The sequence below is a fragment of the Micromonas pusilla genome, assembly GCF_000151265.4.
Source record: "Micromonas pusilla CCMP1545 genomic scaffold MICPUCscaffold_1, whole genome shotgun sequence".
NCBI classification, from domain to species: domain Eukaryota; kingdom Viridiplantae; phylum Chlorophyta; class Mamiellophyceae; order Mamiellales; family Mamiellaceae; genus Micromonas; species Micromonas pusilla.
Window position 1 is genome coordinate 705532 of NW_003315882.1, and position 26872 is coordinate 732403.

General features: G+C 67.2%; 12 protein-coding genes across 12 annotated transcripts; 8 read left to right on the forward strand and 4 right to left on the reverse strand.

Moving 5' to 3' along the window:
• Positions 1-3562: 3562 nt before the first annotated feature.
• Positions 3563-6710, forward strand: MICPUCDRAFT_61282 (uncharacterized protein; the record flags this gene model as incomplete). Its single annotated transcript, XM_003054883.1, has 1 exon — positions 3563-6710. A coding segment is annotated over one exon (3148 nt), but the record flags the coding sequence as incomplete, so codon positions are not given.
• A 708-nt stretch (positions 6711-7418) lies between these two features.
• On the reverse strand, positions 7419-7616 carry MICPUCDRAFT_50122 (uncharacterized protein; the record flags this gene model as incomplete). Its single annotated transcript, XM_003055417.1, has 1 exon — positions 7419-7616. The coding sequence occupies one exon, from the start codon at positions 7614-7616 to the stop codon at positions 7419-7421; it is 198 nt and encodes a 65-aa protein (XP_003055463.1).
• A 323-nt stretch (positions 7617-7939) lies between these two features.
• Positions 7940-13999, forward strand: MICPUCDRAFT_46207 (uncharacterized protein; the record flags this gene model as incomplete). The annotated part of the gene is made up of 2 exons (XM_003054884.1): positions 7940-8031; positions 8172-13999. The coding sequence occupies 2 exons, from the start codon at positions 7940-7942 to the stop codon at positions 13936-13938; spliced, it is 5859 nt and encodes a 1952-aa protein (XP_003054930.1). The 3' UTR covers positions 13939-13999.
• A 204-nt stretch (positions 14000-14203) lies between these two features.
• On the reverse strand, positions 14204-14572 carry MICPUCDRAFT_50124 (uncharacterized protein; the record flags this gene model as incomplete). The annotated part of the gene is made up of 2 exons (XM_003055418.1): positions 14204-14421; positions 14488-14572. The coding sequence occupies 2 exons, from the start codon at positions 14570-14572 to the stop codon at positions 14204-14206; spliced, it is 303 nt and encodes a 100-aa protein (XP_003055464.1).
• Positions 14573-14787: 215 nt separating this feature from the next.
• On the forward strand, positions 14788-16009 carry MICPUCDRAFT_61287 (uncharacterized protein; the record flags this gene model as incomplete). The annotated part of the gene is given in 3 exon segments (XM_003054885.1): positions 14788-15065; positions 15263-15576; positions 15579-16009. Coding segments are annotated over 3 exon segments (879 nt in total). The 5' UTR covers positions 14788-14931.
• A 142-nt stretch (positions 16010-16151) lies between these two features.
• On the forward strand, positions 16152-17756 carry MICPUCDRAFT_61288 (uncharacterized protein; the record flags this gene model as incomplete). Its single annotated transcript, XM_003054886.1, has 1 exon — positions 16152-17756. One exon carries the CDS (start codon positions 16152-16154, stop codon positions 17754-17756), a length of 1605 nt encoding a protein of 534 aa, XP_003054932.1.
• A 389-nt stretch (positions 17757-18145) lies between these two features.
• Positions 18146-18802, forward strand: MICPUCDRAFT_50126 (uncharacterized protein; the record flags this gene model as incomplete). The annotated part of the gene is made up of 1 exon (XM_003054887.1): positions 18146-18802. One exon carries the CDS (start codon positions 18146-18148, stop codon positions 18800-18802), a length of 657 nt encoding a protein of 218 aa, XP_003054933.1.
• A 1574-nt stretch (positions 18803-20376) lies between these two features.
• On the forward strand, positions 20377-21539 carry MICPUCDRAFT_49361 (uncharacterized protein). Its single transcript, XM_003054888.1, has one exon. It carries the CDS (start codon positions 20537-20539, stop codon positions 21509-21511), a length of 975 nt encoding a protein of 324 aa, XP_003054934.1. The 5' UTR covers positions 20377-20536; the 3' UTR covers positions 21512-21539.
• A 979-nt stretch (positions 21540-22518) lies between these two features.
• On the reverse strand, positions 22519-23529 carry MICPUCDRAFT_12488 (uncharacterized protein; the record flags this gene model as incomplete). The annotated part of the gene is made up of 2 exons (XM_003055419.1): positions 22519-22603; positions 23114-23529. Coding segments are annotated over 2 exons (501 nt in total), but the record flags the coding sequence as incomplete, so codon positions are not given.
• An 837-nt stretch (positions 23530-24366) lies between these two features.
• On the forward strand, positions 24367-24612 carry MICPUCDRAFT_8235 (uncharacterized protein; the record flags this gene model as incomplete). Its single annotated transcript, XM_003054889.1, has 1 exon — positions 24367-24612. A coding segment is annotated over one exon (246 nt), but the record flags the coding sequence as incomplete, so codon positions are not given.
• Positions 24613-26225: 1613 nt separating this feature from the next.
• Positions 26226-26420, forward strand: MICPUCDRAFT_13420 (uncharacterized protein; the record flags this gene model as incomplete). Its single annotated transcript, XM_003054890.1, has 1 exon — positions 26226-26420. The coding sequence occupies one exon, from the start codon at positions 26226-26228 to the stop codon at positions 26418-26420; it is 195 nt and encodes a 64-aa protein (XP_003054936.1).
• Positions 26421-26534: 114 nt separating this feature from the next.
• On the reverse strand, positions 26535-26750 carry MICPUCDRAFT_50132 (uncharacterized protein; the record flags this gene model as incomplete). The annotated part of the gene is made up of 1 exon (XM_003055420.1): positions 26535-26750. The coding sequence occupies one exon, from the start codon at positions 26748-26750 to the stop codon at positions 26535-26537; it is 216 nt and encodes a 71-aa protein (XP_003055466.1).
• Between the last annotated feature and the right edge of the window lie 122 nt (positions 26751-26872).

A 26872-nucleotide genomic window follows, 5' to 3' on the forward strand; every position in this document is an offset into this window, starting at 1 on the left:
GAAGCTCGAGACGCTGAAACGAGAGCGCGACGAGGCGCGTGCGATCGTGGACGAACAAGACGGCAAGCTCGAGACCCTCGCGAAAGAGCGCGATGAAGCGCGTAACCTGCACCCGGACGCGCACGAGGCGATTGAGGACTTGAAACGTCGCGCCAACAACCGCATGGCGGAGCTCGAGGCGAAAATTCAAGCCGCGATCAAAGAGCGCGACGAAGCGCGCACGCTGGTGCTCCAGAGGGATAAGCAGCTCGAGGAGAAAATCGCGAGCGCGCGCCAGACGTTTGCGAGCGTCGCCACAGAGGACGGCGTGAAGAAGTCGCAGCTCAAGAAGACGACCGAGGAGCGCGATAAAGCGCGCGGGATGGTCAAAGAGCGCGACCAGCAGCTTCAAGACAAGGTCGCGAGCGCGCGGGAAGCGGTCGCGAGCGCGGCGACAGATGAGAAGACGAAGAAGAAGCTCGAGACGCTTTTACGCGAACGCGACGAGGCGCGCGCAATTGTCGACGAACAAGACGTAAAGCTCGAGACGATCGCGAAAGAGCGCGATGAAGCGCGGCACATCGTGCACGAGCGCGACGCGCAGCTCGAGGCCGCGAGGCAGGCGATGCAGAAGGTGACCGCGAGTCAACGAGCCGCGGGCGACGAGAGCGAGGCGATTGAGGACTTGAAACGTCGCGCCAACAACCGCATGGCGGAGCTCGAGGCCAAAATTCAAGCCGCGATCAAGGAGCGCGACGAAGCACGCGCGCTGGTGCTCCAGAGGGATAAGCAGCTCGAGGAGAAAATCGCGAGCGCGCGCCAGACGTTTGCGAGCGTCGCCACGGAGGACGGCGTCAGAGGGAAGCAGTTGAAGAAGACGACCGAGGAGCGCGATAAAGCGCGCGGGATGGTGCGCGAACGCGACCAGCAGCTTCAGGACAAAGTCGCGAGCGCGCTGGGCTCGGCCGCGAGCGCGGCGACGGACGAGAAGACGAAGAAGAAGCTCGAGACGCTGAAACGCGAGCGCGACGAGGCGCGCGCGATCGTGGACGAGCAAGACGCGAAGCTCGAGCGACTGCTCCTCGAACGCGACGAAGCGCGCGCGTCGGCGCGCGACAAAGACGAACAGCTGGAGGTCGCCGCGAGAGGGAACGAGAGCGCGGCGATCGAAGACTTGAAACGCCGCGCGAACGCACGCATGGCGGAGCTCGAGAAGGAGCGAGACGACGCGCGGGACGTCGTGCGAGAGCGCGAAGATAAACTCCAAAAGATCACCGCGGAGAGGAACGAAGCGCGCGCGTTGGTGCACGAGAGGGACAAGCGGCTCGAGGAGAAAATCGCGAGCGCGCGCGGGTCGGTCGCGAGCGCGGCGACGGACGAGAAGATCAAGGCAAAACTCGAGACGCTCAAACGCGAGCGCGACGAGGCGCGCGCGATCGTCGACGAGCAGGACGCGAAGCTCAAAAGGCTCGCGACGGAGCGCGATGAAGTCGGTCAAAATGTGGTCGCGGACGAGAGCGCGGCGATTGAAGATTTGAAACGCCGCGCGAACAAACGCATGGCCGAGCTCGAGGCGAACGCGCAGGTCGCGATTAAAGAGCGCGATGAGGCGCGGAACATCGTGCTTCAGCGCGACGATGAACTCGCCCGCGCGATGAAAGAACGCGACGAAGCGCGCGGGATCGTCCTCGAGCGCGATAACGATCTGCAAGGCGCGCTTCACGGCATCTCCGGGGCGCTTCAGGGCGTGCAAGGGAGCGACCGCGTGGAAGTCCTGCTTCGCGAGCGCGACGAAGCGCGCTCGATCGTTCACGAACGCGACGCGCAGCTGCAAAAGTCGCTCGCGGAGAGAGACGAAGCGCGGAACATGGTGCACGACCGAGACGCGGAGCTCAAGCGCGCGAAACTCGCGGTCGAGGACGCGCGGTCGAAATCGTCGGACGCGGACGGCGGCGTCGAGAGGCTCACGCGCGAGCGCGACGAAGCGCGAGCGATGGTCCGCGAGCGCGACGCGGCGCTTCAAGAAGCGAAACGGCGCGTGGACGACCACGACCACGTCCTCGACAAGGTCATGCGCGAGCGCGACGAAGCGCGCGGGATGGTGAAGGAGCGCGACGCGCAGCTCGCGAACGCGGGCGACAAGGTGGAGTCTCACTTTGCCGAAAAGCTGCGCGCGTTGCAACGCGAACGCGAAGACGCGAAAGCGACCGTCGCCGAGCGCGACGCGCAGCTGCAGACGTTGCTTCGAGAGCGCGACGAAGCGCGCGGGATGGTCAAGGCGCGCGACGACGAGCTCGTCTCCGCGCGGAAAAAGGCTGAAGCGCACGACGGCGAGGTGGATAAGCTTCTGAAGGAGCGCGACTACGCGCGGAACGTCGCGGACGAGCGACTGGGCAAAATCGCGACGTTGGAAACCGAACGCGACGACGCGCGGAACATCGTGCGCGAGCGCGAGGCGCAGCTCGAGGCCGCGCGGCTCGCGATGCAGGAGATGAAAGCGTTCGCGACGGACGACACGGACGCGCGGCGACGCATCGCGGACGCGGAGAAGCGCCGGGACGAGCTCGCGGCGGAGCTCGAGGAGGCGAGAAAACGCCTCGAAGACGCGTTCGCGGTGACGAACGAGATGGACAATCGCGGCCGCGCGATCGCGGATCGCCTCCGTCAGGCCGAGGACATGCTCAGGGTCGCGGAGGACGCTCGCATGGTCGCGTCGAACACCGCTGCGGACGCGACGGATCGCTTGAAAGAAGCAGAGCGGAGCTTACAAGACGCGCTGGACGCGAAACGAAAGGCGGAGGACGTCGCGAAAGGCGCGCTCAATCAATTCGACGGGATGTCCGATGTCATTCAGCAATCCGTGCGCGGGTCCGTCGCGGAGATGGAGGAGTACAAGCTCAAGGCGGAGGACTACAAAGAGCGTCTGAAACGAGGCGAGGCCAAGGCGAAGGAAGCCGCGGCACTCGCGGCGAAGGAGCTCGAGCAAGTCAAAGCCGCGGCGATCGCCGCCGCGGAGGAGGGCGGAAAGCGGATTCGTCAGGCGGAAGCGAAGGCGAAGGAGTGGGAGCTCGCGATCGCGAAGAACGAAGAAGCCGCCGCGCTCAAGCTCGACGCCGCGCTCAAGCAAGGCATCCAAGAGTTCCGAGCGAGCTACGACGCCGCGGCGAGGGAGCTCGAGGAAGTGAAAGCCGCGGCGAAGAAGGCGGCGGAGGAGGGCCGCGCGCGTATTAAAGCCGCGGAGGAACGCGCGGACTCGTGGCAACAGGCGCTCGACAAGAAAGCGTCCGAGGCGGCGAAGGAGCTCGAGCAAGCGTCCTGGAACGCGAGAGACGCGGAATCGCGAGTCAGAGAGTACACGGACCTGTGCGCGTCCAAGGACAAGGAAATCGCGAAGCTCACAGAGCAATTCGCGGAGGCGCGCGCGGTTGCCGTCGCCGCCGCCAAAGAGGCGAAATCGCTCGAAAAAATCCGCGACCAGGCGAAGACCGCCGCGGTCGAGGGCCGCGCGAAGATCAATGACCTCGAGGAGCGCGTGCAACTGTTCGAAAAGCTCGTGGCAAAGAAGGACGACGACATGAAGCGCATGAAAGACGCGTTGGAAGAAGCTCGAGGCGCCGCCGTCGTCGCCGCCGAGGCGGCGAAAAAATTGGAATCCGCGCGAGACGCCGCGGTGGCAGAGGCGGACGACCTGCGCGTGCGGTTGAAGAACGGCGAGGCGGGAGCCGCGAAGTACGCGGATAAACTCACGAAAGAACTCGACAGCATCCGCGTCGCGGCGACGACCGCGGCGGAAGAGGGCGGGAAGCGTTTACGCGACGCGAACGAGCGCGTCAAGGAGCTGATGACGATGATGGAGGAGAAAGACAAAGACGTGCGGAACATGCAGGAACAGCTCGACGAAGCGCGCGCTGTCGCGGTCGCCGCCGCAAAGGAAGCTAAAAATCTCGAGAACGTCCGCGAGCAAGCGGAATCCGCCGCGGTCGAGGGCAGGGCGAGGATTTCATCCCTGAGCGAGCGCGTGGAAGAGTTGCAGGCGAAAGCGGAGGAAAAGGACGTCGAGCTGCTTTCCGTGCTCGAAGAGCTCACGAAGGCGCGAGACGCCGCGGAGAAGGCGCGAGACGCGGAGAAGCAGCGCGAGGCCGCGGTCGAGGCCGCGGAGGAAGCGACCGAGCGCCTCATGGCGAACAAGCGCGAGCTCGAGGAGATTCGCGAAGAAGCCGCGATTGCCAGAAAGGAAGGCACCGCGCGGATTCGTGCGCAAGAAGAAGAACTCGAGCGCCGGCGCGAGGAAGAAATTCTCGCCGCGAAAGCGCTCGAGGCCGCGGCTATCGAGCTCGAGAAGATCAAATCGGACGCGAAATCTGCGGCGGAGTCCGGCAGCGCGCGCATCCGAGCGCTGCAGGACGAGGTTGAAACCTTACGCGAGCGCGCGAGCGAGTCTGAAGCCACGAAGAACAAACTGCGTGACACCGAAGACGAGCTTGCAAGGGTCTTATCGGACGCGAAATCCGCGGCGGAGAACGGCGGCGCGCGCATTCGAGCGCTGCAGGACGAGGTTGAAATCTTGCGCGAGCGCGCGAGCGAGTCTGAAGCCGCGAAGAACAAACTGCGCGACACCGAAGACGAGCTCGAAAAGGTGAAAGCCGAGGCTGCGGAAGCCACGGAGGCGGGCGGCGCGAAGATCGAGAAGCTCACGGCCGAGATGAAGATGTTCCGGAAAGCCGCGGCGGGTTCCGCGAAGATCGAGGAGGAGGCGATGAAGGCGAGGAAGGTGATGGAGGAGCTCGAGGAGGTGAAAGCCGCCGCCGCGGAAGCCGCGGAGAAGGGCGGCGCTCGGATCCGAGCCGCGGAGGAAGAAGTCGAGCGTCTTCGCGCGGAGGCGGAACAGTTCGCGAACGCGAGGACGGCGCTCGACGTCGGCGACGAGCGCGTCCGCGAGCTCGAGTTTGAGCTTCGGGAGGTCAAAGCCGCCGCCGCCGCCGCCGCGGAGGAGGGCGGAAAACGCATCAAGTCGCAACAGGAGGAGCTCGAACGCTTACGCGTCGCGGTCGCGGACGCGGAAGCGACCGCCGCGGAGGCGAGAACCGTCGCGGTGTCGTCCGCGTCGTCCTTGGACGACGAGAAGAACGTCGAGCGCATACTCGAGCTGACGAAGGAGCTGCAGGAGGTCAAAGCTGCCGCAGCCGCCGCCGCGGAGGAGGGCGGAAAACGCATCAAGTCTCAAGAGGAGACGATCGTCTCCATGAAGGAGACGGTCGCAAAGTTGGAAGAAGCCGCCGCGGCGAAGCCGGAACCGGAACCGCCTCGCGAGGACGACGCGAAGAGCGGCGAAGACCACGACGAGCGCGTCCGACGCATGGAGCTCGAGCTCGAGGAGGTGCGAGCCGCCGCCGCGGAAGCCGCGGAGAAGGGCGGCGCTCGGATCCGAGAGCTCGAGAGAAACATCGAGGAGGCGTCCGAGCGTCCGAGTGCGGATGGCGGCGCGCTCATCGAAAAACTCCGTAAAGAGCGCGACGAAGCGCGCGCGATCGTGGACGAGCAAGACGACAAGCTCGCGAAGATCGCGGCGGCGGCCGAGGAGGCGGCGGCGGCGACGCGCGACGACGAAGACGACCGCGCGACGCGCCTCGAGACGGAACTCGCGGCGGTGAAGGCTGCCGCCGCGGAAGCCGCCGAGCGAGGCCGCGCGCGCGTCGCCGCCGCGGAGGAAGAGCTCGTCGCCGTCAAGACCGCGGCCGCAGACGCCTCGGAGCGCGCCGACGCGCGGATCCGCGCCGCGGAAGAGGATCTGGACCGCATTAAATCGGCGGCGTCCTCCCCGGCGCTCGCCGCGGCGGAGGCGGCGAGCGCGGCGGAGGAGGTCATCGCGCGCGCGCGTCGCACGGAGCAAGAGCTCGAGGACGTCCGCCGCGCCGCCGCCGTCGCCGCGGAGGAAGGCGGCGCGAGGATTCGATCGATGCAAGAGGAGATCGAGACGCTGCGGCGCGACGCGTCCGCGTCCGCGTCCGATGCGGAGACGCGGCTGCTTCGACAGCTCGCGGGGAAAGACGAGGAGCTCAAGACGATGCGCCGCAAGCTCGACGGGGCGCGCGCGACGGCGTCGTCCAACGCGGACCTCGCCGCCGAGGCCGCGGAGCGTCTCCTCGCCGCGGAGCAGATCGTCGACGCCGCGCGACGCGACGCGTCCGACGCCGCGGAACGCGTCCAGCGCGCGGAGACGCGCGCGCGCGCGGCGAAGGAGGACGCCGAGCGCGCGTTGGCCGACCGCGAAACCGCGACGTCCCGGCGACTCGCCGAAGCCGCCGCCGCGTACGACGACCTCGCCGCCGAAGCGGCGCGCGAGGAGCGCGAGGCGAACGCGCGGCTGAAAGAGCTCGTCGCGGAGCTCGAGCGCGCGGAGGCGGCGTCTCGAGACGCGATCCTCGAGCGCGACGAGACGATCGCGCGCATGGAGCGTTCCCTGCGCGAGCTCCAGCTCGAGTCGTCGTCGGCGTTGGAATCGGCGAGGCTGGCGGCGGCGGCGGCGGAGACGGCGCGCGCAGACGCGGAGGACGCCGCGGCGAGCGCGGCGAAGGACGCCGCGGCGACGTATAAGCGGTTGGAGACGTCGCTGTCGCACGCGGAGACGGAGCTCCGGTTGATGGAGAGCGCGATGGCGAGGGAGCTCGCGAATAACAGCGTGGCGCGCGGGAAGGCGTCGTCGGCGTCGGCGTCGTCGTCGTCGAGGGCGGCGCCGGCGCCGCGGCGGCCGCTCCCGGGGTCGACGCGCGAGACGCGGTACGCGACGCCGACGCTGCTCGCGACGCCGGAGATGGCCGCGCTCGTGGACGCGGAGACGAAGCTGGAGGAGCTCGAGAGGGTCGGCGCGGCGCTCGTGGAGTGCGTGAAGGACGCCGGGCTCGCGCCCGTCGTCGAGTTCGTCCCGCCCGCCGTCGGCGCGGAGAGGGCGAGCGAGGCGCTGACGCGCTCGGGAGAGACGGACCCGGAGGCGGTCGCGAGAGCGTCCGAGGCGTTGGCGAGGGAGATCGATTCCATGGAGCTTCTCGCCGCGCACCTGTGGGCGCAGCTGGAAGGCGCCGGGATCGATCCGAGTGGAGCTATGCGGAGGTCCTCGCGGTGACGAGCGAGGTGTACGAGTAGAGTGACGAGTAGAGTCGAAATGATGGTCAATTTATTTTCATTTTAACTAGGTCGAGCGTTCGTCCGTCGCTGGCGTCGCCGCGTTCAGCGTCCGCGATGTCAGCCTTTCCGCCCAGCCGTTCTCGCGAGAGATGGCTTGAGGGCGGCGGCGTCACGAGCGGCGTGAACGGCGGCTGTTCCCCGACGGAGAGCGAGCGCTCGGTGGTGCTATGTGATGCGAGATCTGGGGCCGTCCGCGTCTCCTACAACTTCGACGCCGTCGACGACGTCCCCGCCGCGTCCCTTCCTCCGACGCGTCCTCAGCGCTTCCGCAGCGCTTCGATGATTTCCCTCTGCGCGGGTCTCCCGTTCTTACCGAACAACCCCTGCTGCCGTCCGCTCCAGATCGTCTCCCCGCCTTTGCTCACGGTCACCGTGATGGGGTACTCGTCGACGCGCACCGCGGCGACTTTCGCGTTCGGCACAGCCTGCAAGATCGCGTCCTTCGCGGCGCGCATCTCTTGCTGCCCGCCGTCTCAGTTTCTGCAGTACGTCACGACGTACTCGTCGGGAGAGCCCGTCGGCGCGCTCACCGAGGATGACGTGGATCCCATCGCGTGTGGGAGCGGGGGTGGTGCCGCGTGAAGTGAAAACAAGTTCGTGCGTCACACTGGTGTGTCACAGCATAAACAGAACGCGCTTTCTCTCCGGCCCGACGCGAAAAAAATAGAATGATTTATGGGCCCAATAATAACCTGTAAGAAACCTTACCCTAAAACCTGCTGATGTGGACATTGGAGAGGGTAACAACGGAAGAACGGGGGGCGGCGCGCAGACACCGATGGCGCTGGCGGCCCACGCGACGCGGGCGATCCCGGTCGCGGATCGACTTCGGTCGCGACCGGGGTCGACGCTCGCGTTTCTTAATCACCGGTGCGTCTCGATCGCGATTCCCTCGCCGCGGGCGCGGCCGCGCCCGCGCGGATTCATTCAAACCGCCGAACGCGATGATTGAATGAATGCCCAATAATCCCAACCCCAATCCCAACCCCGTCTCCGAACTTCCCACGCAGGCCGTCGTCCACGACGCGCGCGGCCGTCGCGAAGAACGACGCGCCGTCGCCGCTCGGGTTCTTCCCGAAAGGCGACGCGCTGCGGGGATGGCGATCCGCGTCCTCGCGCGCGCCCGGGCGACCCCCGATCGCGCGCCCCGGCGTCGTCCGCGGCGTGCTCCTTCGAGCGAAAAAAGACGACCTCGAGCGCGAGCTGAACGACCACAGGCAGCAGCTCGACGTCGCGCGCAAGGAGCTCGAGGACGCGCGCGGACAAGCTGAACGCGTGCACGGCCTGGAAGAGCGCGCGAGGAACGCGGAGAGCGAGCGCGACAAGCTCGGGGACGAGCTCCGAGGCGCGAGGGATGAACTGCACAACGCGCGAGAGGAGCTGGACAGGGCGAGGAAAGACGTGCAAGACGCGGAGGAGCTCTTCTACGCCGCCGCGGACGAGCGCGCGGCCAAGGTGAAAGAGCTCGTGGAGGAGATCGACAAGTGGCAGGACGCCGCGCAGAAGGCGCAGCACTACGAGGGCGAACAACGCGCGGAGGCGGAGAGGGCGAGGAACGAGGTGAACGAGGCGAATCGAAGAGTCGCCGAGGCGGAACGCGCGCGAGACGAGGCGTACGCCGCCGCGAACGACAACAACAACCGCGCGCAGGAGGAGGGTGGGCGAGTGCGCGAGCTCGAGGAGCGCGCGAACAGTCTTCAGAGACAAGTCGAGGAGAAGGACGCCCGAGTGAACGAGCTGAAGCGCGAGCTCGATTTACAGCTGTCCACGCTCGAGGACGTGGACGGGTTGGTCCAGGCGGCGAAGAAAGAAGCCGAGGACGCGTGGAGACAAATGCAGGAGAGCGAGGCGAAGTTCCAGGGCTCCACGTCCACGGCGGCAGACCTCGCGAAGCAGCTCGAGGACGCGCGCGCGAGGGGGAACGAGCGCGAGAACGAGCTCCAGGCGTTGCAAGGCCAAGTCGCCGAGCTGAGCGACGTCGTCTCGAAGAAGGAGTGGTACCTCGGCGAGAGGACCGCGGAGCTCGAGAGAGCGCGCGAGGAGCTCGAGCAGAACCACGGGTTAAACGCCGCGGCCGCGGAGAAGCTTCGGCAGCTCGCGGAGCGCGCAGAGACGGCGAGGGTCAGAGCGGAGGAAACCGACGCGGAACTCGAGCGGTTACGCACCGAGCTCGAGGTCGCGAAGCAGACCGCGCTCGGAGCGGAAGACGGCGCGATGAACGCCGCGCGCGCCGCCGCGGACGCGCTCAAGGAGAGCAACGAGCGCGTCAACGAAGCGAGGGCGACGATCGAGGAGAGGAACGCCGAGATCGAGAAGAGGAAAGCCGAGATTGATGGACTGAGACAGGAAATCGTCGACATGAAGAACGAGCACGACATGTTCAACTACGACGACGACCTTCGCGCCGCGCGCGAGCGCGTCAAGGAGGCGGAGACCGCGAAAGAACACAACGAGATCGAGCTCGACCACCTCCGAAGCGAGTTCGACGACATGAGGCAGACTACCGCGGCGGCGGCGGACGAGGCGAACGCGCGCGTGAGAATCGCGGAGGAACGCGCCGAGCAACTCAAAAACGCGGTCGAAGCGAAAGAGCGCGAGGTCTCCCTCGTCAGGGAGGAGCTCAACGAAGCGCGAAGGGAAGGCAGCGTGAGAGCGGCGACAGCGGACGAGGCCAAGGCGCGGCTGTTCCGCGCGGAGGAGCGCGCCGAGACGGTCGCGGACGAGGCGCGGCAGATCGCCATCGCGGCGTCGGAGAAAATCGAAAAAGCCAGAGACTTCGCGGACTCGACGCAGAGCGCGCACAGAGAGCTCAGACACGCCAAGGACCGCGTCAGGGAGACGGAGACGCAAGTCGCGGCGATGAAAAACGTGTTCGAGGAGGCGCAGAAGGAGACGACGGCGGCGAGGATCCAACTCGCGAAGACGCGCGTCGCGGCGGCGAACAACGCGAGAATCGCCGCGGACGCGCAAGAAGCCGCCGCGGAGCGTTTCCGTCTCAGCGAAGCGAACGTCGTGATGGCACAGAGCGCGCGCGAGCGCATGTCCGCGCAGGTGAAGCGTCTGAGCCACGAGGCGGACCGCGCGCGGCGATTGAACGACGACCAGTCTGTGTTTTCGCTCGAGGAGCAAATCTCGCAGACGTTGACGCAACGCGACGCGCGCGCGGAGGAGATCGAGTGGCTGCAAGGCGAGCTTCACCAGGCGCGGACGGCGTACGACGCCGCGGTGCACGAGCTCCACGGGATCGTCCGCGAGGGCGACACGCGCGTCGCGGATAAGAAACGCGACGCGGACGAAAAGGCGAAGAACATGGCGGACCGTCGACACGGATTGGAGGAGGCGCGCGCCGACGCGAGGGCGGCGGCGACGGCGGCGGACGAAGCCGCGCAGGCGGTGATGCGCGCGGAGGAACGCGCCGCGGACGGCGCGCGCGAGGCGCACGCGGCGGGGCAGAACGCGGTCGAGAAGATGGCCATCTCCCTCGAGGCGGCGAAGAGCGCGTACGAAGTCGCGACGCATCGCGAAAACGCGCTGCGATCGGAGCTCAACGAAGCCGAGCGCGAAGCCGCGGAGAACCAAAACAGCGGCCAACGCGAGAGCCATGAGCTCCGCGCGCGCATCGACGAAGCTCGCCGCGCGGCGTCGTACGCGACCGAGCTCGAGGAGCAGTCCAGAAGCGCGGCGGAGCAGCTCGCGCACGCGAAGCGACGATTCACGGAGGTGGACCAGAGCATGTCGGATCGCCGACCGGCGTCGCAGAAGGAAGCCGAGCTGCGAGCCGCGCGCGAGGAGATCGAACGCTCTCGCAGAATCGCGGAGGCTGCGATCGCGATCAAGGACGAGCGCAGGCTCGCGTCGATCGCGACCGTCGAGGCGAAGTCGCGAGGAAGAGCCGCGGAGGAAGCCGCGAACAAGATGCGCGACACGATCGAGCGGAAAGAACGCGAACTCGTCGAAGTCAAGGCGGAGATCGAGCAGGCCGTCGGCGAGTTTGAATCCGCGACGCGCGAGTCCGAAGCCGCGATGGAGGAAGAGCGCAGGCTCGCGAACGCGGGGTCGTTCGGCGGCGGCGGCGGCGGCGGACGAGTGAACGAGCTCCGCGCGACCGTGGAGGAGCGGGATAAAGAGCTGAGCGTGATGCGAGGGACGGTCGAGGAAGCGAAGCGCACCGCGGCGGCGGCGGCGGACCTCGTCGATCGCCGACGCGCGGCGGCGTCCGACGCGGAGTTCGCGCTCGCTCGCTCGAAAGAGAGCGCCGCCAACGCGAACGCGAACGCGGGCGGCGGATACGACGCGCCGTACGGCGGCACCGCGGGCGGCGATAACTCGAGCCTGAGGGACGCGCAAGACGCGCTGCAGCGCGCGAAGGACGAGTACGACGCGAAGCAGGCCAAGTTTGACGCGGGGGTGCAAGGGTACCGGAAGGCGGACGCCGAGCTCCAGCGGTTGAAAGCGGAGGGGTACTCGAAAGACGACCCGGAGGCGGTGCGGTGGTTCCAAGAGCGCGATAAAGCGGACGCGTTCCTGACGAAAGGCCAGGACATCGTCAAGGACGCGAAGAGCGAGGTCGAGCGATTGCAAGCGCTCGTGGACGCGAAAGAGCGCGAGTCGTCGCAGCCGTCGTCGTACGATTCCGGGTACGGCGGCGGCGGCGGCGGCGGCGACGACGTCATGCGCCTGGAGATGGAGCTTCAAATCGCGAAGACCGCGCACGACGAGGCATCGAACATCTACCACCACGCGGACCAGCGTTCGCGCGACATCGCCGCGTCGTTGGAGAGCAAAGAGCGCGACCTCGAGCGGTTACGCCGAGAGCTGTCGGACGCGCAAGTCTCCGCGGCGGCTGACGTCGGCGGCGGAGGCACCGAGGAGCAGCGAAGAGCCGCCGCCGTCGCCGCGGTGGAGATGCGCTTCCGCGCGAGGCAGGCGGAGGAGCGCGCGAACAAACTCCGCGGCGCGGTCGAGTCGCGACAGGAGGAAATCAACTGGATGCGAGGCGAGCACGAGGCGGCGCGGCGCGAGCTCGACGCGCTCTCCGTCGCGGCGCAGGACGCGGCGAGCCGAGAACGCGAGATCGAACAGCGCGCGAACGACCTCGCGGAGGAGGCGAGGCGGGCGTCGTACGCGTCGCAGGACGCGGAGAGAAACGCGCAACAGTCGTACGACGTGGACGACCGCCTGCGGCGCGAGCTGGACGAAGCGAAGACGCGGTTCGACTACGCGACGCAAGAGGCGGATCGCAAGCGCAACGACGCCGCGCGCGCGGCGGCGGATCGCGACAATAAAATCGAAGCGCTCGAGTTTTCCCTCTCCCGCGTGGACATGCCGCCGATGGAGGCGCGGTACGCCGCGGAGGATACCGCGACGGCGTCATTCCGTTTGCGCCAGATTGAAGACCGACTGAACAGGATGGAGGCGATGTCGGGGCAGACGAAGGGCAAGGACGTGAACACGATCCGCGACGAGATCGAGCAGTCGAGGCTGGGCGCGATCAAGAGCGCCGCCGCCGTCGAGCGCGCGACGGAGTCTCTGAGAAAGGCCGAGGGGATGACCGAGGCGGCGCGCGAGTTCATGGAGATCGCGTCCTCGAGAGCCGCTGACGCCGCGGAGGCGGCGGCGAAGTCGAGGCGCGCGGCCATGGACGCCGCCGTCGACAGGGAGCGGACGCTGCGCGACGAACTCGCGGCGGCGGCGGCGGCGGTGCGCGAACGCAACGCGACGATCGAGTCTCTCGAGATCAACACCCTCGACCTCGAGACGCGCCTGAGAGAGACGACGACGGACGCGCGAAGCGCGCTCGCGAACGCGGAAGCGATGGCGAAGAACAGCGAGCTCATGTTCAACGCGACGCACGTCGAGACGACGGAGACGGTGAAGCGATTGGAGGCGGCGTTGAACCGCGCGGAGAGAGAACTCCGCGCGATGGAGCAGGCGATGCTTCAGGAGCTGACGACGTCCGAGGTTGCGCTTCTGGAGACGAAGATGACCGGGTCGGAGACGCAGGACAAGCTCGAGCAGCTCAGGAGAGAGCTTCAACACGAGCGCGAGCGCGCGAACACCGCGGCGGACGACGCGCGCGCGGCGTACGCGAAAGCCGCCGCCGCCGAGGCTGGGAACATCGCGAACCGCGCCGCGCTCGGGGAGGACCACGACGAGGCGTTCGAGGCGCTGAAACAGAGAGAGAAGGAGCTCGTGGAGCAAATCTCCGGTCTGGAGACGACGCTCGCGGCGGTGATCGGCACGCGCGAGGGACTCGCCGACGGCGACGAGGGGTTCGACCCGGACGACGCGGATCGCATCGAGGAGGCGGCGGCGCGGAAGCTCATGCTGCACATCAAGTCGTTGCAGGCGCAGGTCAAGGAGGGCCGCGACGCGATGGCGATGCAAGAGACGATCATCGCGGAGCAGATGAGGTTGAGGGAGGAGGCCGAGTTCGCGAAGTACGAGAAGGACGACGCGGAGAGAAAGGTGCAAGAGATTGAAAACCTCGCGACGCAGCTCTGGTCGCAGCTCGAGAACGCCGGGATCGACCCGGGCAGCCACCTGCGGTTCACGCCGATCGAGCGGCAGCCGTACACGTCGCCGACGCCGCAGATCGACCCGCAGATGGAGGAGCTCACGAAGAAGCTGTTGCAGACGGACGACGACTTGGAGCAGCTCATGGCGGAGATTTTGGAGGATACCATGGAGGTGGAGATGGCCGCGTCGAAAGAGGAGCTCGAGAAAGCAAAGGAGGAGATCGAGCATCTCAAGGGGGAGCTGAGGAGGTGGAAGTGATGAGCAGTCTCGCTCACACTTCACGAGAAATTAAGTTGGAGAAAAATGATATTATCTAATGACCTAAAAACCACGCGTCTTCTCGCCCCCGCGCCTCGTCGCTCGTTTCGTACGTCGTGATCGGCGGCACGCCATGCCTGCGATGCGAGGCTTTCAGCGGCGGCCGCGTCATCGGACGCGCACGAGCACGGGGACGACGGGAGGGGCCGACGCGTTCCCATCTAATGTTCGGATACGACCTCCTCGCGGGCGGAGAATAGACAACTTACTGTCGAGCCTTGAGCGCCTTCACGATCTCCGCCTGCGCGGGCCTCCCGTTTTTACCGAACAATCCTTGCTGACGTCCGGTCCACACGACGTCATCGCCCTGCTTCACGGTCACGGTGATCGGGTAGAAGTCGATGCGGTCCGGGACGATTTTTGCGCCAGGGTGAACTGACAAGATGGCTTCTCTCGCCGCGTTCAGCTCTTGTCCGCCGCCGTCTCAGTTGCTGCAGTACGTCACCGTGAACGCGTCGCCGGACGTCGCGGAGGTGACGACGCGACGACGTGCGGTCGCGCGCGCGCGCGATGAAGTCGTCCGGCGGACCGCGCGCGCGAAGACGCTCGCGGCGGAGAGGCACGTGGTCGCCATCGACGACGACGCGCGCACCAAATTTGATGAGGAAATTTATTTCAGAAGATCAGATTTCGCCTCGAGCTGTCGCGGTGCTTCGGTGGGTGCCGATCGATGTGGGTTCGTGACTGACAGCCGGGCAAACGCCTCGCAGATTCTCGCAGATTTTTGCCACGAGGGCGGGAAACAACAGAACGGTTCGCTCGGAAGTTACGACACACTTCCCCGCACCGCAGCGCGCGCGTCGCTCCTCGCCCACCCTCCACCCTCCGCCGCGTCTCGCGCGCACGCTCCCCGCGCGTCGCGTCCGCCTCGCTCACGCTCCCGCGCGTCGTCCGTCGCGCGCTCACCGAACGAAGAAACTCGTCGTCGTCGAGATGTCATCATCCGCGATGGCAACAACGACGACAACGACGATCGCGTCGCGCGCGACGACGCGGCGGTTCCCGACCGCGTCCTCGCGCGACGCGTCCAGGACGACGCGCGTCGTCTCCGCCATCGGCCGCATCGGGTGCGTTCCTCATCCTCCCTCGCGCTTCTGTTTCTCGACGCCGACGCCGCCGCGGCCGCGGTCGCGCGCGGCGTCCCCCGCGCGCATCATCTTACTTTATTTGTTTCCCCTCCTCGCCCGTTTTTCCGCGAACGAACCGTCGCTCATCGTCGATCGCGCCTCCTCCCCCCCCCCCTCCCTGCGCCCATCGCGCGCAGGCTGCTAAAGCATCGCGCCCCGAGCGTCGTGCACGCGTCGACGTCGTCGTCCTCGCGCGCCGCGCGGTCGTCCGTCGTCGCGGGCGCGCACGTCCCCGACGCCCCCGGGCGCGCGAGCGCGAGCGACGAGTCGAACGACCGAGGCGAATCCGTGCGCGCGAGCGCGCTCTCGGACGCGCTCGCGGCGGCGTCGCACGCGGAAGCCGCCTTTGACGCGCTCGAAGCGGACGCCGCGCGGCGATCGCACGCGCTGTCGGAGATGCAGGCGATGCTCGAGGCGCTCAACTCTGGCGACATCGCCGCGATCCTCCCGGGCGCGCACGACGCCCCGACCGTCGTGGACGACGACGCGCTCGACGTCGAGGAGGACGCCGTCGCGTTCGCGTCGAAACTCTACGCGTACGACAGCGAACGCGGCGTCGCGGACGACCTCGACATCGCGCCCGCGGTGACGCAGACGCCGATGCCGGACGTGATGGAAACGCTCGCGGAGGTGGCGATACCGGTGAAGCCGGTGAAGCCGACGCCGCCGACGCCGCCGTCGATGACGCCGCCCTCGCCGAGGGATGCGTACGACGACGCGGCGCGCGCGGCGGCGGAGCTCGACCGCGTCGACGCGTTCGAAGCCGAGATCGAGGCGCAAAAGAGGACGTTGGAGGAGCTCGAGCGCGCCAAGGCGATGGAGGCGGTCGAGCACCAGCCGCTGGTCGGCGAGCTCGAGCGCGAGGACGAGGACGAGGACGATGACGAGATCGTCGTCGAGGACGCGGCTGTGACGCTCCCGGTCGGTCTCGAGCAGACGCGCGTCGTCGTCGGGGAGGGGGACGACGCGGAGATTCGAGCGGAGATTCGAGCGGAGGCGAAGACGCGCGCGGAAATCGCCGCGGCGATGATGTCCGAGTCGACGGTCCCGACGCTCGAGCCGATCGAGGCTGTCGCGCCCGTCGCGCCCGCGATGCCCGCGATTCCCACGCCACCCACGCCGATCGCGATGGTCGAGGCTGTCGTCGAGGCGCCGGCGCCGCCAGTCGCGCCGACGCCGCCGACGCCCGTCGCGGAAGTTTTCGAGACGGTCGAAGAACAGCGCGTCCACGAGACGCCGCAAGTCATCAACCCGGACACGTACGTCGAAGAAGACACGTACCCTGACTTCCTCTTGGAGTACCTCGAGATGGCGAGGGCGCCGCAGAAAGAGTACGTCGAGGAGGAGGAGTACCAGTACGACGACGAGCTTCTCGCGCTCGAGGCGGCGGCGACGACGGCGCTCGAGACGGAAGCCGCCGCTGCCGCGGACGCCGCGGCCGACGCGGACGCCGCGGCCGACGCGGACGCCGCGGCCGACGCGGACGCCTCGCTCGCGCCGGAGGCGACGGACGAGGACGACGACGCCACAAAGAGGTCCGCGGCGTGGGTGCGCTACCTCGAGAAACTGTTCATCCCCGTCGCGTGGATGCGAAGGGTCGTCGCCCCGGAGGCGATCAGCGAGATCGAGGCGTTCGTCGCCTCGGAGGAGATGACGCGCGAGGAAGACGTCGCGACCGTCGAGGATTCGGGTCACGTCGATTTCGACGTCCGGACCATCGTGGGCAAGGTGTCCTACGGCGCGACGATCGCCTCTGCGCTCGCCGGCGGCGTCGACGTCGAGGAAGACGTTGCCGCGGTCGACTGCGACGTCGACGTCGCCTCCGTCGTCGCGAAAGTTTCCGACGGCGCCGCCATCGCCGCGGCGCTCGCCGTCGAGGAGGACGCCGTCGAGATCGAGGAATCCGTCGACGCGGAGGACGACGTCGAGTCCGACGTCGTCGACGCGCTTCGCGCGGAACTCGCGACGCGCGACGAGAAGATCGCGCTGTCCGAAGAGTACGCGGAGACCCTGGCGTTCGAGATGGAGACGGCGACGACGCGCGCTCAGACTCTGGAGCGCGACGCGTTTTCGCACACCGCGGAACTCAAAAACGCGGCGATTCAAATTATGGCGCTGAAGAAGGCGGCGACCGTCGCGGAGGACGCGAACCTCCGCACGCTGGAGGAGCTTCACGCGACGCGCGCGGAGCTCGAGGACGCGCGCGCCGCCGCGAGGGCGCTCGGGGATGAGCTCGCGACGCTTCGCGCGGCGTCCGACGCCGACGCGGTGGACGCGGAGGAGATTGCCGAGTTGCGCGCCGCGCGCGACGCGAGCTCCGCCGCCGCGGAGAAGGCGGCGGGGTTGATGACGGAAGCCGCGTCGAAGCTCCGCGTGACGAACGCGAAGGCGGAGGAACTCGTGCGCGAGATCAGAGCGAAGGATATGCAACTCGAGAAGACGCGCGGGAAGTTGAAAGCCGCGCGCGAGGTCGCCGGCGCCAACGCCGAGCTCGCGTCCGAGGCTGCCGAGAAGCTGCGGAGAGCCGACGCGGAGATCGAAGCTCTGAAGCTCGCCGCCGCGGCCGCGTCGCTGGGCGCCGCGATCGGGGTCATGAAGAGCATGTCCGCGGAAGGGGTGTTCGTCCTGTGAGGAGGCGGGGCGGCGGGGACGTTTTTTTCAGTTATCCATGAGTTGTCTTTCAGTTTAACGCGCGCCGCGACGGTCTGGGGCGAAGACGGGGACGCGATGCCGCGCGAGGGGTGTGGGGGTGTAGTGCTTTAATAACTTAAAATCTAATCGTAAGAGAAAGATCATCGTTCGATGTCCCTCTCCGACGAGTTGCGCGTCGGCCACGGCGGCTCGGCGTCGTGAAATATCTGCGACTCGTGTTTGTGTTCGCGCGACGTTTCGTGGTCAAGATTCGTCGTCGCGTCGCGGCACGCGGGAAGGGGAAAATAGCATTACTGCAGATCTCTGCGCGACCCCCTGGGCGTCAGAAACGCGCGAGCACTGTTTCACGACCGCTCGCTCCGGCGAACATGCCGCTCGCGCCGACGTTCGCGCTTTCCGGCGTGACGTCCTATGCGCCGCCCGCGCTCGCGCGCGCGATGCCCCCCCGCGACGCGTTCTTCGCGATTCCGTCAGCCTCCGAGAAGGGCGAACCGATGAAGATGTTCGACCTCAGGAAGATGGCGCGAGAAGCCGGCGTGCTCGACGCCATCGACGGAGCGATGGAGGCCGTGATGGACTTCGCGAGGTCGATGTCACTCCCCGTGGAAAGCACGAGGCAAAAGCTCGAGGCCTTCAACCGGGAGACCGCGTTGTTGGTGGAACAGGTGCAGCAACGTGATTCGCTTCGGAATTCGCTCGCTGTGTACGCGATGTTCCTCGCCGGCGTCACGACCGGCGTCGTCGTGTACGCGTACGGCCCGAAGAAGGTCAAGTCGGCGTTGCGAACCTTCGGGGCGGAGGCGAGGACGAGGATAGAGGACGCCGTAGAGGCGCTGAGACGAATCGATTTCGCCGGCGCGAGGGACGCGCTGTTGGCGTTCGCGACGGCGTTCCTCGCGCGCGCGGAGACCCTCGCGAAGGCGGGCGTGGACGTGGCCGCGGCGGGGTTGGAGAAGGTGAAGGCGCTCGTCGACGAGATCACGAAGAAGCTCGGGAAGAAGGACGACGACGACGGGAAGAAGTGATTTCGTTTCGGTTTCGGTTCGTCCCTCGGTTTCGTTTTTTAGGCTGGGACGCGGGCGGCGAAGGGTAGGGGTAGGGGTAGGCGCGTTCGTCCGTCGTCGAAATCGTCTGACCGCTTCACGCGCGTGCTGTAGATTTACATGCATCATTTCTGTTGTCGATACGATTGTACAGGTGACGTTTCGTTTTCGGGCGGGCGCTCGCACTCCCTCCGCGGCGTCGGCGCGAGCGGAACCGCCTCGCCCGCCGCTCACGCGGTGGCCGACCACGGGTTCGAGGACGTGACCGCGGCCCTGTCCGCGGGGGACAGCAGCGGCTTCCTCGCCGACCGCACGAGCGACGCTCTAGTTTTCTCCGCGAGCGCGGATTTCCGACGCGCGATGTCCTCCTTGCTCGGCGTGCCGTCTGAGAAATCAAACGCGTCGAACGCCTCCGCCTCCGCCGCCGCCGCCTTCGCGACCGCTTTCGCGCCGCTCGCGACGGGCGGGGTGTAAACCACCCCGGCGCGTCGATCGAGTCGCTCGATCGACGCCGGGGAGTCGTGCATCCCGTGGACGTTCGTGAGCAGGGACCGCGGCATACGCGCGGGCGCGGGCGTGAACGGCTCGCTCGTCGTCGCCGGCGACGGCGCACAGCTGTCTTCTTCGATCGTCGCGCGCGTCCGAAGCCTCCCCGCCGACGTCGCGGTCGCCGCCGCGCTCGCGCTCCCCGGCGCGCCGCCGCCGCCGCCGACGCGATCCATCTCCTCCATCGTTGTCACCATCAGCCTGAGCTTCACGCGCAATCTCGTGAGCTCGTCCATGAGGCGCTCTTTGTCCTTCACGAGAACCTCCGCGTGCGCGCCGAACCTGCCCCTCTGCGCTTCGACGGCGGCGAGCTCCTCGCGCATCGACGCCTCGCGCTCCGCGCGCTCTTTCCGCATCGCCCTGAGCTGCGCGCTGAGCTCCGCGCACTCGCGCTTCTTCGTCTTTTGCGTGTGCTCGAGCTCCCACTTTATTCGCTTGCACTTCGCGTCCATGCCTTCGCTGAGCTCGGTCGCGTGGCGTTCCGCGGTCGACGCCGTCTGCGTCGCGTGTTCCTCGCGGAGCGCCTCCATCGCGCGCGCGTCGTCCGCGCGCGCGAGCTCGAGCGCGGCGACGCGCTCGGACAGCTCGGTGTTCTCGCTCCGCGTCGTCGTCAGCGCGTCGAGCGCGACGCGTAGCTTCTCCGCGAGCTCGTCCTTCGCGCGCGTCGCGGCGTCGCGAGCGGTTCGCATCTCGTCCACGTCCGCGCGCGAGCACGCGAGCTTCTCTTCCCAGTGCGTCCACAGCGGGCCGACGTGCACGCTCTTCACCGCGGGGACGTTGGACATCTTCTTCGCGCCGACGGCGGCGCCGGAGCCGGGGGAGGCGCGCGTCGGTTTCGGTTTCGTCGGCGGCGTCGTCATCGTCGTCGTCGTGCCGGCGCGCGCGGGGATGAGGTTCCGGCGCGGCGAGCTGTCGAAAACGTTTTCGTCCCCCTCCAGCTCGTCGCCCTGCCCGACCAGGATTCGGTGGAGGGTGCCTCCTCTTCTCCTCGGCACGAGCACTTCCGGGCTCGCGATCGACGCGCGCGCACGCATCACGGCGTCCGTTCCAGCGTTCGGGTACCCCCCGCGTCACGCCCGCGCGCTCGCGTTCCATCGCGCGTCCCCGCGCGTCCGGTCGATCGTTCCCTCCCCGCGGAGGAGTAGGAGCGGCGAAAGGGGCGCGACGACGATGTCGACGCCGGGGCGAAAGGCGTCGAACCCCGGCGCCGCGCCCGGGGGCCCGGTCGGCACCGCCGCGAAGCTCACGGCGATGGCGTTCACGACGACGAAGACGGTCGCGACCGTCGCCGGGTGCGGCTACGTCGGCGTCTGCGCGCTGCTGTACTTCGTCCAGCGCAAGCTCCAGTACTTCCCGACGAGGGAAGATTCGCCCGCGGTGCGCACGCTCCCGGAGCCGTGCCGAGACATCGAAGAGATCGCGATCCGGACGTCCGACGGGGAGACGCTCAAGGCGTGGCACTGGCCCGCGCCGTCCAACGGGAAGCACAAGAAGGTCAACGTCCTCCAGCTGCACGGGAACGCGGGCTCGAGGCACAACCGACTGTACTGGGCGCATCACCTTCGGAACAAGCTCGGATGCGGCGTCACGCTGCTCGACTACCGCGGCTACGGCGGAAGCACCGGCGTCGTGACCGAACCCGGGATGATCAAGGACGGCGTCGCGGGCGTGCAGTGGGCGTCCACGCGCGCCGCGGAGGACGGATGCAAGCTCGTGCTTCACCTGGAGTCCATAGGCAGCGGCGCGGGCGTGTGCGCGCTCGGGGCGATGGCGGACGCGGGGGACGCCGCGGGGAAAACCGTCGCCGGCGTCGTCGCGGAGGGCGGCCTGAGCTCGTGCGTGGAGATCGCGGAGAAGATCTTCACGTGGCTGCCGCTGCGGCTGCTGATGAAGGATAAGTGGCTGGGCGTGTGTCGCGCCGCGGGGAAGCTGTCGCCGTCGATGCCGTTTCTGTCGATTCACGGGGAGAAGGACGAGATCGTGCCGCTGTGGTGCGGGAAGAAGTTGTTCGCCGCCGTCGCGGGGGAGGAGGGGAAGAACAAAATATTCCACGAGGTCCCGCGGGGTGGGCACAACAACCTCATGGAAATGCCGGGGTACTTTCCCAAACTGGACGCCTTCTACACGAAGGTCGAGGAGGCGTGACCGGGGTTGTCGTCGCAACTGATGACGCAAAGTTATCGTCATCGTCTGGCCTCCGCCTCCGCGGCGCCCAATCGCCGCACCGCGTCGTCGCGCTCGCTCTTCGTCCTTCGAACGTCTTCCTGCAGCGCGTTGAACTGCTTCAACTCCCCCGCGAGCTCCCACTTGAGGTACTCCACTAACGACTCCAAGTCCGCGCGTTTCCTTCGCACCGCCGCGGGCGTCTCCGGCGGCGGCGGCAACCGCGTCCTCGTCGCTCGCCTCTCCGCGTCCTCCAGTCTCCGCCGCCGATGCACGCGCGCGCGAATCTCCTCGTCGTTGCTCGCCCGCGCGCGCTCGCGCTCCTCCGCGCCGCGCTCGAGCCGCGCCGCCCTCCGCGCGTCGCGCTCGCGGTACGCCCTCAGCTCGGCGTCTTTTTCCTCCTCCCGCGCCGCGCGTTCGCGTTCGCGAAGGCGTTCGCGCTCGCGCCGCGTCGCTTCCTCCGCCTCGACCCTCTCGAACCTCGCGCGCTGCTCCTCGCGCGCCTTCTCTATCGCCACCTCCCTCCGCAGCTCCGCGCTCTCGCGCTCTCGCTCCGCGGCGAGGGCGACGGCGTCGTCGCCCGCGCGGTCGCGGTCGTCCGAGTACTCGTCCTGTTCCAGAAACTCGCGTCGACGCGTCTCCGTCGTCGGCGTCGGCGGAAGTCCGAGCGGCGACCGCGGCGCTCTCCGCTCGAAGTCATCGCCGCGGTCTTCTTCCTCGTCCGCCGCCGTCGATCGCCCGCGACTCGGCCCCGTCTGCGCCGCGGCATCGCGTCGCGTCCGCGCCTTGTCCGCCCATCGATCGAGCCCGCGTCGTCGGTTCGGCGCCGTCGTCGGCCGCTCCGCGAGCGCTCCATCCCCGGCTCGCGTCGTCGAGTCGCGCGCGGACGGATGGAACTCCACCGCGCCGCCGCGATCTTCGCGATCGTACGACGCGTCGTACCTGTTCTCGTCGTTCTCGCGGTACGACCATCGCACTTCTCGCCGCCGCGACGGCGACGACGACGACGCCGCGCCCGCGGTGGACGGCCTCGCCCTCTCGCGGTCCTCGCGTATCCGTCTCGGGCTGTACTCGCTCGGGGTGTACTCCACGCTCGAGTTCACGGACCCTCCCCCGCCCGGGCTATCGTCCCAGGGTTTATCGCGATCTCGACCCCCGCCCCCGCCGCGCGCGGTGTCCACGCGCAGCCGGTTGAAAGCGTCGCTGAACCCGGGGTCGGACGCGCGGACGCCCGAAGCCGCGCGACCGCCGCGCGAGGCTCCGGCGCCTCCCGACGACCTCGGGCGCCAGCCCCCCGCGCCGCCGCCGACGTTGACGTGCTTGCTCCCGGTTCCGACCCACTCGCGACGCGGGCTGTCGTATCCTCCGCCGCGAGGGCTGGGCGCGTCGTCGTCGAACTCGACGTCGCGCGCCGCGCGTCCGCCGCCGACGCCGGTGGCGGCGACGTGACGATTCATCGACCGCAGCAGCACGTTGGGCATCGGCGGCGACGCGCTCGCGCCGCCGCGCTTGGCGCGGAGCGCCATCGCGCGCTTCTTCTCCTTCGCCGCGTTCCGTCTCGCCCTCGCGTCGTACGCGTTGAACACCCCCGGGCAGTTGCGGTTCACGACCGCGAACAGCCATCGCGTGAAGTCATTGTTCGCCGCGTACTTCCCCGCGAGGAGATTCTTCACGTCGACGTTCGGACCTTCGCACCCGATCTTCTTCAGCGCGTCGCGAACGACGATCAAGTTGCGCTCCTTGTCTTGCGGGAACGACGCGTTGAACTTCACCTTGTGCAGAGGCACGACGTCGGGGAACACCGCGTCGATGATCTGCGCGTACGCGCACCCGTCGCCGAGCTCCGTGACGCTCGTGTAGTCCACCCGCAGCGCGGTGTTCAGCCAGTGCATGAGCTCGCTCTTGCTTATCGAGTGCAGCTCCGAGCGCTTGATCGCGGTCGTGTTCACGAGGGAGGCGTCTCTGACGGGGGAGTGGTGCGCGGACGACGCGAGCGGCATCGTGTCGTCGCGTGCAGCCCGCGCCCGCGCGGGGCGTCTTCGCTATGACTTTCAGTTTTGAACGCGCTAACAGAACGTTTGAAGGAAACTTCGAGCAGAGTCCCCTCACTCTCGCGCGCACCGGGCGGGCCGCACATGGGTGGCAACGCCGTGAGCCGCCTCCCATGCATCGGCGACATCATCTCCTCCGCGCGGTCTGAGGAATCGTCCCCGCGCGCCGCGGACGAGGAGACCCCTCCGGCGACGTTCGACGTCGGCAACGACCTCGCGTCTGAGGTCTTCTCGAGCTGCCCTCTCGTGGACGCCCGCGTCGCGCTCGCCGCGACGAGCTGGGTGTATCGCGACGCCGCGACCCTTCGCGCGTCTTTGCCCTCGTGCATGGACTTCACGAACTGCCCTAAGGCCACGGAAGACGACGTCCTCGCGTACCTCTCCGCACGAACGTTCGACGTCCGCACGCTTCCTAAGTCGCAGCGGTTCGACAAAGTTTTTCTCCGCCGAGGCACAGCTGTGCGATATCTCCGGCAGCTCGATGACTTCGTCCGCCACTCCCGCGATGATTGCAAGCCGTTCGAGAAGGATGGCCCGTTTGATCTGTGGACGTGCGATAATTGCGAGAACGCCGCCGCAGAGGGAGCGTGCTGCGAGTTTTGCGACTCTGGTGAGTGTCAGTTGTGCGTCGACAACGGTTGGATAGAGTACTGCAACGAATGCAAGAAGAGAGCGTGTGTTTCTTGCTGGAGTCACGGTGAAACTCCGAGCACAGTGTGCGAATATTGCGAAGACGTTGAGGTATGCGACGATTGCATCCACTCGTCGTCCAACGCCACGCTTCGGTCCTGTGGCACGGGAGCACTCGATGGGTGCGGCCGGATGATGTGCAGCTTGTGCGAAAGCCGGAACACTTCGAAGTGTTCTGGCAACTGCGGTAGCTCGATGTGTACTGACTGCTGGGACAACGAAATGGACGACTCCAGAATGTGTTGCGTACCTGGGTGCACGGAACGCTACTGCGGTCCGTGCCATGATGGCTTCGCGCGAATCGCAACTTGTGACGGGTATGAATGTGGCAGGGACTGCTGTCTTGACTGCATGACGTCTTGCGACTACTGCGATCGCTTTGACTGTGATGACTGTTTCGCCGACGGCGGCGGCTTCAAATGCTGGGGCTGTTTAAAGGTCAAATGTGAGCGCTGCCAGGAGATGTCACTTCCTCCCCGAAGGTGCCGTCAGTGCGCATCTGCATACTGCGGCAAGTCCTCGTCTTGCGACGAGCTGTGCCCCGTCTGCGACGTTTGCCCTAAGTGCGCGCCAGAGGATCGCCGTTGTGAATGCCTTTTGAGCGGTCTCACTGTACTTTTCTGCGCCACTGGTAGCAAGTTGGCGTCAGGCGCGGCGCTTGTGAGGAAACATCGTGGCAAGGTCGCGATCTGCATCTACAACTACACCAGCTCCGATGACCATATCACTCACGTCGTCTTCGATCCTTCCGTCGGTCTCCACACGTTCGCGATGCAAACCTTAAGTGGGATCAAGCAGAGAAAATTGTTCAACGCGTTCAAGGAGCGCTACGCCCAGACGTACGACCGAGCGAAGGCTGCTGGGAAGACGCTCGTCACATTAGCATGGATCGATGATTGCGTGAAGACAAACGCGATAATTCCACTGAACATGCCGACGTTCAGCGTGAGTCCTTTTCAGCGTGAGTTCAGCATGCCGACGTTCCGTCGCGTCCCTCCGCCGTTCATCGGCGGCGTCCCCGAGATGCGAGACGTCGTGGTGTGTCTCAGCGGGTACGAAGGCGAGCGCAGGGCGAATCTCGAGGAGCTCCTGAGCGCGTTGGGCGCGACGTACGAGCCGGGATGGACGAGCAAGTGCACGCACTTGGTGTGCTGGGAGTTCGCGGGGTTTCGGTGGATTCGTTCACGGGCGCTCGGCACCGATCTCGTCAAGGTCGTCTCACACAAGGGTGCAGGACTGCGCGCGCGAGTGGAAGCGAGTGCCGGAGCCGCTCTTCTCCTCGTGCGGGAAGTTCGAGTTCGACGACCTCGCGGCGTCGCTCCCGGCCCGCTCGCCCGCGAAGAAGGCGAAGCCCGCCGCGGAGAAAGACTTCTTCTCGCGCGGAGCCGCGCCCGTCGCGCCCGCGGCGGACGGCGCGTTCGAGAGGAACTGCGCGAGCTTCAAGGACGCGAGCAAGTACGTGTGGACGTGATCGGCGGCTGGAGGAGGGAGAGGGGGGATCATGCGAAAACGTTTACGATGTAATGACGACGACGATGCGAAGCGAACGAATCTATTCTTCTCTCTTCGCGCTCGTGTCGTAACTGTCAGCAGCACTTTTCTCCCAGCCATCTCCACTGCGAAATCGAACCGACCCCGAACGGCGGCGAGGTTTTCGATGGCGGCGGCCCCCCTTCACTTCCGCGGCGCACGCACGGCGGGACGCGCGCGCCCGGGTCGGCGCTACCCGACACGCCGCTCGCGACATGATCGAAAGCTACTGCGACGCGTGCGGGGACATGTACCGCGTCGTCGTCGCGACCGGGGAGGCTGCGCTGGCGAAGGCGGTCGACGGGCTCGTGTGCCGATGCGGGAGCTGCGGGAAGGTGGAATCCGTGGAGACGGCGTACGGCGACGAGGCGGTTGAGCGCACGAGCGACTCGCGCGACTTCCTTCACAAGTTCGGGATCGAGCCGATGAACCCGGACGGGTCCAAGTTCGGCGCGGTGAAGGACGTCATCCGCGAGCGCGCGGTCGTGGACGAGAAGTGCCCCAAGTGCGACAACAAGGGGCTCAACTTTTACACGATGCAGCTGCGAAGCGTGGACGAGGGGCAGACCGTGTTCTACGAGTGTCCGAAGTGCGCGCACACGTTCTCGCAGAACAACTGACGCGCGACCGGCCGCTCGGCGTTAGGTAGAGATAGGTGAATAGATTATTTCAGTATAAACAGACGAACGCGCGCGCGTCGACCGTCGTCGCGCGGTGGCGGGGCGCGTCCGTTTTCAGTCCCCGTGTTGCGTCGGCGCGCGGCCGAGCCCCGACAGCCGCCTCGAGAACGCGCCGCCGACGAACGTCCGCCTCGAGTTCCCGCCCGGGCTGCCGATGAGACCGCTCTGCGAGCTCCCGCCCGACCCGACGCTGCTCTGCCTCGCTCGCGGCAGCGACGCGAACGAGTTCTCCGCGAAGGCGCGCGTCGTCGCCGTCGACAGGGGCGACATTTTCGCGCCGCCGTTGCCTCCGGTCGTTTCTGCGTCGTTCGTTAAGACGTGGAACGCGGCGTTGCCCGCGAAGAATGACCCCGCGGGGCCTCTCAGGAGATGGGGATCCTCAGAGTCGACCG